This window comes from Lipotes vexillifer, unplaced genomic scaffold (assembly GCF_000442215.2).
Source record: "Lipotes vexillifer unplaced genomic scaffold, Lipotes_vexillifer_v1.1 scaffold1102, whole genome shotgun sequence".
Classification (NCBI taxonomy): Eukaryota; Metazoa; Chordata; class Mammalia; order Artiodactyla; family Lipotidae; genus Lipotes; species Lipotes vexillifer.
Window position 1 is genome coordinate 437,586 of NW_006771065.1, and position 6,427 is coordinate 444,012.

The window sequence follows — 6,427 nt, forward strand, 5'->3', positions numbered from 1 at the left end:
ACTGGTTATCCACACTGAAAATATAATGAAATTGGATCCCTACCTTAAACCAACCAAATAAAAAAATCAGATTTAAGAAAAAAAGATTTAAACATGGAAGGCAAAACCAAAAATCATTTAGAAGACAATACAGGAGACTTTATGATCTCCAAAATGGGAAAGATTTGTTAAGATGCAGAAAGCACAAAGCATTAAGGAAAAGACTGAAATTACATTAAAATTAAAAACTTCTGTTGAACAAAGGATAATCATCAAGAAAGTGCAAAGATAAGCTACAAACTAAGAAGGCATATTCAACTCATACAACTATATAATTAAAGTATTCCTATAAATCAGTAAAAGACAACTCAATAGACAAATGAGCAAAAGACAGGAACCAGCATTTTTACAGAAAACACAAATAGTTCATAAGTCTATGAAAATACATTCCACTATAATCATGGAAAGTAAACAAAAACCACAATGAAATATCATGTCACACTCACTGGATTGGCAAAAACTTTAAGGCCAGATGGCATCAAATGTTGTCAAGGATGTGGAGCAAGGAGGGGGCTGGTGGTAGTGTAGATTGATACAAATATTTTGGCAACACTGACATTCCCAAGTAAATGTGGAGATGTGTGCACCAGGCAACCCAGCATTCCATTCCTTGGTATATGCCCTAGGGAGTGTACATGTCCTATTACGTGTATAACGAGATATGTTACCAAGAATGCTCAATGTAGCATTGCTTACAACCCAAAAAAACCCTGAAGCATTCAAATATTCATCAATAGTGGAATAGATAAGGAAATTGCCGTAAATTCACACAATAGAATATTATACAGGACACACATCAGATGAATGCATCCAGGGATCATTTTCAAAATATTTAATAACTGGGCAGCACAGAAACTAACCAAACAGAATAAACACCAAGTAAACACAGGTACAGCCATGCAAGTGCACACCAGCTGAATACAAGTAATGTGTGAATCTAAAAAACATAATGTTAACTAAAAGAATTAAGTCGTGAAAGAAAACACATGCTCTGATTCAAAAACCAAATAATATATTGTTTAGAGACAGATGCATGTGTGATAAAACTATAAAGAAAATAGTGATTAATAAGAAATCAAGATAGTGGTACTCTGTGAGGGTGGGAGGAAAAATATAATCAGTGAAGGATAAAACAAGAGGCTTCTAAGGTACTGATTCTAGCTGATTTTTTAATATGGAAGTTAAACACGACAGTTATTTTACATACTCTTTTGTACATACATTTCAAATTTTTAAATTAAAGAATAAAACTTTAAGAAATTAATATTAGGTACCTCACGGAATCATCAGGGAAGCTGGAGAACCAGCCTCTGATCTATGTAGAGAGGAGCAAGGCCTGAAACCCTTCCAGAGAACCAGTCTGATGCACAAACTGCCCCAGTCACTGGTGAGCATCACACTGCAGCTTGTAGCACTGCCTTTTGCCAGGGACCTTATCTTCCTACAACTTCTACTGCTCGCTAAGAATCCTCTTCAGGTCCTGATTTTTACAGGTTTATTCCTGAGCCCAAATCTAGCACACATACATCTAACAAACAGCATCCAAGTTACTTGCTCACAACCTAGCTGCAAGGGAAGCTGAAAAATACCTGGCACTCAGGTTCTTTTATATTGGGCACCCAATTGAGCTATGCCCAATTCTGGACACTGGAGACACAATAGGGAACAAAACCCCCTTCTTTATAGAATATACATTCTATGAAGGTAGGTAGGAGGTACTCAGACAACTAAAATAAATACTCCAACAAGACTCGCTTAGTGGGGGACACTACAAGAGGAAGGGGTTTCAAATGCTGGGCATCTAAAAAGAATAAATGTCTTCCACATAATATGGATGATCTGTGTCACCATCTATGAATATATAAAGTGAACTATTAAGTTAAAGAAATACACATTAAGGATTTTAATACACACTGCTAAATTTCTCTTCAGAAAAGGTTACCAGTGCATGAGTAATTCATTTCCCCATGCTCGTCTCAAAAATTCTTTTTAATATTTGCAAATTGGAAAAGAAAAAATTCGTTATTTTCAGCTGGGTTTCTTTGATTCATATTCTATTTTTATTTCTTCTTTTGTAAACTGCTGTGCATATCCATTGCTCATTTTTCAAGGGAAATATTCATCTTTAATTTTACAGGACCTTTGTCTATCATAAATGTTGCAAATACCTCTCCCAGTTTGTCATTTGCCTTCTTACTTTATGGTGTTTAAAAAGCACAGATTTTAATTTTTTAAAACTTTGATCTTGACTGCTCTAAGATGATTAAACAATTTTCACTTACATTAAAAAAATTTTTGGTCTACCAATCTTTTTCCCTTATAGTTTTTTCCCAATTCAGTTTTTCTTTTCCCAACTCAAGATTTTACAAGAGTCACATATTTTCTTTGGTATCATATAGCTTAACTTCTCTACATTTGTCAATCCTAAAACTCCACTATCATTTTCCTCCAGCTGTCCCAGGACCATTTATTGAATAAGCAATTGTTTTTCCAGAATTGAAATGCTACCTTTTATATACAAAATACTCTTATATGCTTGGCTGTTTATGTTATTTCTTCTCCATTCCATCATGCTTTCTCAGTGTGCATCAGGACCACTGATTTAAAAGTATCATAATATGTTTTAATATCTGGTAGTATAAACCTTCATTCTTTTCAGACATTTTCTAAATTGATTCTTCTTCCCTTTAAGTCCTATTCAAAACAGAAATATATAGTTAAACAGATTCAGCTGCTAGCTTCTATAAGGAAAAGTTTAGGGCAAAATGCATTAATATCAATTGTGTTAGGGAAATAAAACTGTTCATACGACTAAACAGTAAGAAGAAAGCATATCATCTGTAAGGATGCTAAAACACTGTGCTTCTCTTCCAAAATTTGGAAAAAACTACTTACAACTTTTAAATGCTCCTAGTTGCAAAACTAAAGTTTGTATGAATTTCAGTAATGTGGAAAGGATATGGAAGAAGTAGGAGCAAGAGAATATTCTGGCACCAATTATAATTTACTACTTACTTTTTTCAGCTTTGCTGCTCTTACCTCTAGAGGTAGGGCTGTTTTCAGATACGAAGTCCTTTAGAAAATGCTCAACGATAGAGTAATAAGTAATTTAGACAGATATATGTTGGCCATTCAAGTTTTAGGATATACATTTGTCAATTTTAACACACATTGTGTTAATGAGGAGGAAAATTGTGCTTGGAACATACAGTCTGGAATCATCTGACCATTATTCTTAACTGCTGACTGCTGGATTCTCCAGATTCCAGGGTCTTTTCGCTGTTCAGAAGGATCTGAATAAAACAATTGTGGGAAGGATTCTATTTTTTCTCACGATATGCCATGTCTTCTTTTCTGCCTCCTACTCTCCCTTTCCTTCCGCTTATGCCTTAGACATATTTTAAGCGCTGACAATCCCTGGAATTTAAAAGTAGTAGACTTGATCTAAATCTGTGTGGTACTTTCCAGGGTGGCTCATACAGCATTTACTCATTGGATCAATCAGTAGTAGGAAGTATTTGTATTCACTGACTGCCACCTGAAGACCTGAAATCTTATCAATTACACAATTTTCAAGATTAAAATGAGATATAAAAAATTCAGACATTTCAGTTATGGGCTCAACAGAAATCTATACTGTCACAAGATATAAGATATTACAGATTACTATTTTAAGTGAGATTTTCTTTCATTTAACTTTTACAATATTAAGAACCAATATAGCAGATGAAGTTTGACACCTGTACATCTTCAAGTGGCAGAGCTCAAAAACAATCAAAATATTTCTTCTGCAAAAACCATCATTATATATAGACTACTTTTTCATCAAGAACAAATGGTGGAAATATTAGACCTTAAGAGAGCATAGTCATCTAATTTATGTTTATTATAGAAAAAATAGCCTTTGGAAATCCAATATACCTATGTTGGAATCTGCTGCCCTTGAGGTCAAACGGTCATTCAAATTATTTACTCTTACTGATTCATCTTCCTTATTTTTAAAATGGGGACATTACTTACCTTACAAGATACGGTAAGGATTATACAAGATTAGGGATATGAGACTTCCTAGCACATGCCACGTATAGTAGGCACTCAAATGTGAGTTCTGATTTTCTCATCCTGATACTGAATCAAATTAAAAATAAACACACAAACAAAACAACAACAAAAACCAACTTGGATCTGAGAATCATTTAACATATACAGTATGTTCTTTATTTCAGTGAGCGATTCAGTCATGTTACATCTGTCACATAATAGCATCGAGTTAGTCAGAAAAATGTAGGTTCTACATCCAGTAGAACTCCAGATGGCTCGCTTTTTTTTAATCTGTAAACTAAAGGGGTTGTTTTCCATCTTTAGAATCCTTGTTTCTATTATCCTACGATTATAGAGACAAAACAAATACACATATTCAATCCTCCACTGTAGTGAGAATTTTAAAGCATAATACTCTTAAGTATATTGTTGCTAATACAAGTCTGTTTTGAGACTCGAAAAAATTTCGTAATTACCCCTTGGTAAAGGAATGCCACTATAAATTACTTAGAAACACTTAAATGCTTCAGTGATTTCGATATTTCGGATCGCTCCGCGGGAATAAGTAAATATTTACAAAATAATATAGCACAGCATCCTCGGTGGGCTTTTTTGAGTCTGCGCAAGCAGTTAAAAATGATCATCAATCGCGCAGTAACCGACTGAGTGCTGGGTAAGCCGGGTTATCGGCCAGCTGCGAGGACCGGGGGAACTGGAGAGTGGGAAGAGCCCCGGACTGGGGTTTGAAGGCTAGTTTCCTAGTGGAAGCAACGGCGGCGCGGCGTCAAGCCCTGGCGCGGCGGGAGAGCGGCCGATGGCGGAGGGCCGGGCGGGGCGCTGGGGGCACCGGGCGCGCCTGCCTGGGCCGCGGACCGGCCCCCGCGTCGGGGCCGGGTGTGGGCGGGTGCTCGGCGGCCACTCTGGCCGAGAAGCCGGGCGGGCTCCCGGCGCGAGTCCGCCCCGTCCCGCCTCTTCCCCTTACCACGTAGCCCCCCCACACGTAGAGGAAGTTTCCGTCCACCACTGCGCAGTGGCCGCTGCGCTCCTCGGCCACGCAGAACAGCTGGGAGTCCGCCATCCGCGCCGTCGCTGGGTCCAGCCTCTCTGCGCGCTGCAGCCCCCTGCCCACGGAGCGGCCTTTCCTCCCGCCCGGCTCCTCCACGCACGAACGGAACGCGTCGAGGGTCGAGATTGGTGGGAAGGCGGCACCAGTGCGGCTGCGCCGTGCCGAAGCCCGCCCGGGAAGCCGAGCCTGGGGCGGCGTCGCCAGTTAGGGATGCTTGAGGTCTGAGTGGGCAAGGAGGTGCCTTGGCTTCTCCGCAACCCTGCCACCCGCTGATTTCGTGTCACTTGCGATTGTGTTGTGTGGGCGGAACAACCTGTGTACCTTATCCAGTGGCTCAGTGGACTTCTGGTCCATGGGCTTGATGCTGCTGTGACTTAAATCAATATGTTAATACATTAATGCTTTGTGAGGGTTTGCCTTTTCCATTCAACCTCTAGCAGAGATAGTTATCCAGAGAGAGAGAGAGAGGATTTTAAATATATATGTATATATACATGTATGTATATATATATATATATATATATACACACAATTAAGAATTTTCTAAGACGTATGCCAGCAAACTACGGCCCTGCAGGCCAAATCTTTCTGCTGCCTGCTTTTGTAACACCCACAAGCTAAGAACAGTTCAACATTTTTGAATGGTTGAAAAAAATTCAAAGAAGAATGATATTACTCATGAAAATGATAGAAATCCAAATTTCAGCATCTGTACATAAAGTTTTATTGCCACACAACCACCCTAATTTGTTTAGGTATTGTCTATGGCAGCTGATGTAAGCCACAGAGTTGAGTAGACAGAGCTGAGTAGCTGCAACAAAGACCAGAAAGCTCCCACTGCCAAAAACATTTACTGTCTGGCCCCTTCCAGAAAAAGCTGGTTAACCCTTGCTATAAAATGATGTACTGAAGTAAAACTAGGGCCAGGAGGGAAGAAAATAATTATACCAGCGTCTATAAATGCACTTGTCCAGAGTTACCCTTTGAAGAGAACGTGGCTGCCCACCACTCAGAACAAGTTAATTTATTCATTTATTCGGTATATATTTATTAAGTGCCTGCTTGCTGTAGGTAGTTGGTATTGAGGCCCCTGTTAAACACAAACGCCGAAGGAATCAAGTATAATTGATTCCTCAGAGCCTTGTAGTAGCAGATACCAAAGAAATACTAAATATGTAGATAATAAATATCTGTTGACTGAATGAATAAACAAAATGAATTTTAAGATGAATAAGACGTAGTTCTACCACAGGGACTTCAAAGTCCAGTTAGAGGGAAAGA

The 6,427-nt window shown here is 38.8% G+C and overlaps 1 protein-coding gene across 1 annotated transcript in view; it reads right to left on the reverse strand.

The window, feature by feature from the left end:
• The window catches only part of KLHDC1 (kelch domain containing 1), a 45,545-nt gene extending 40,301 nt beyond the window's left edge, over positions 1 to 5,244 (reverse strand). The window contains exon 1 of the mRNA XM_007446503.1: positions 5,063 to 5,244. Within this exon, the coding sequence (XP_007446565.1) occupies positions 5,063 to 5,158 (96 nt within the window). The 5' untranslated portion in view covers positions 5,159 to 5,244. The remainder of the gene's footprint in view (positions 1 to 5,062) is intronic.
• Positions 5,245 to 6,427: the final 1,183 nt, after the last annotated feature.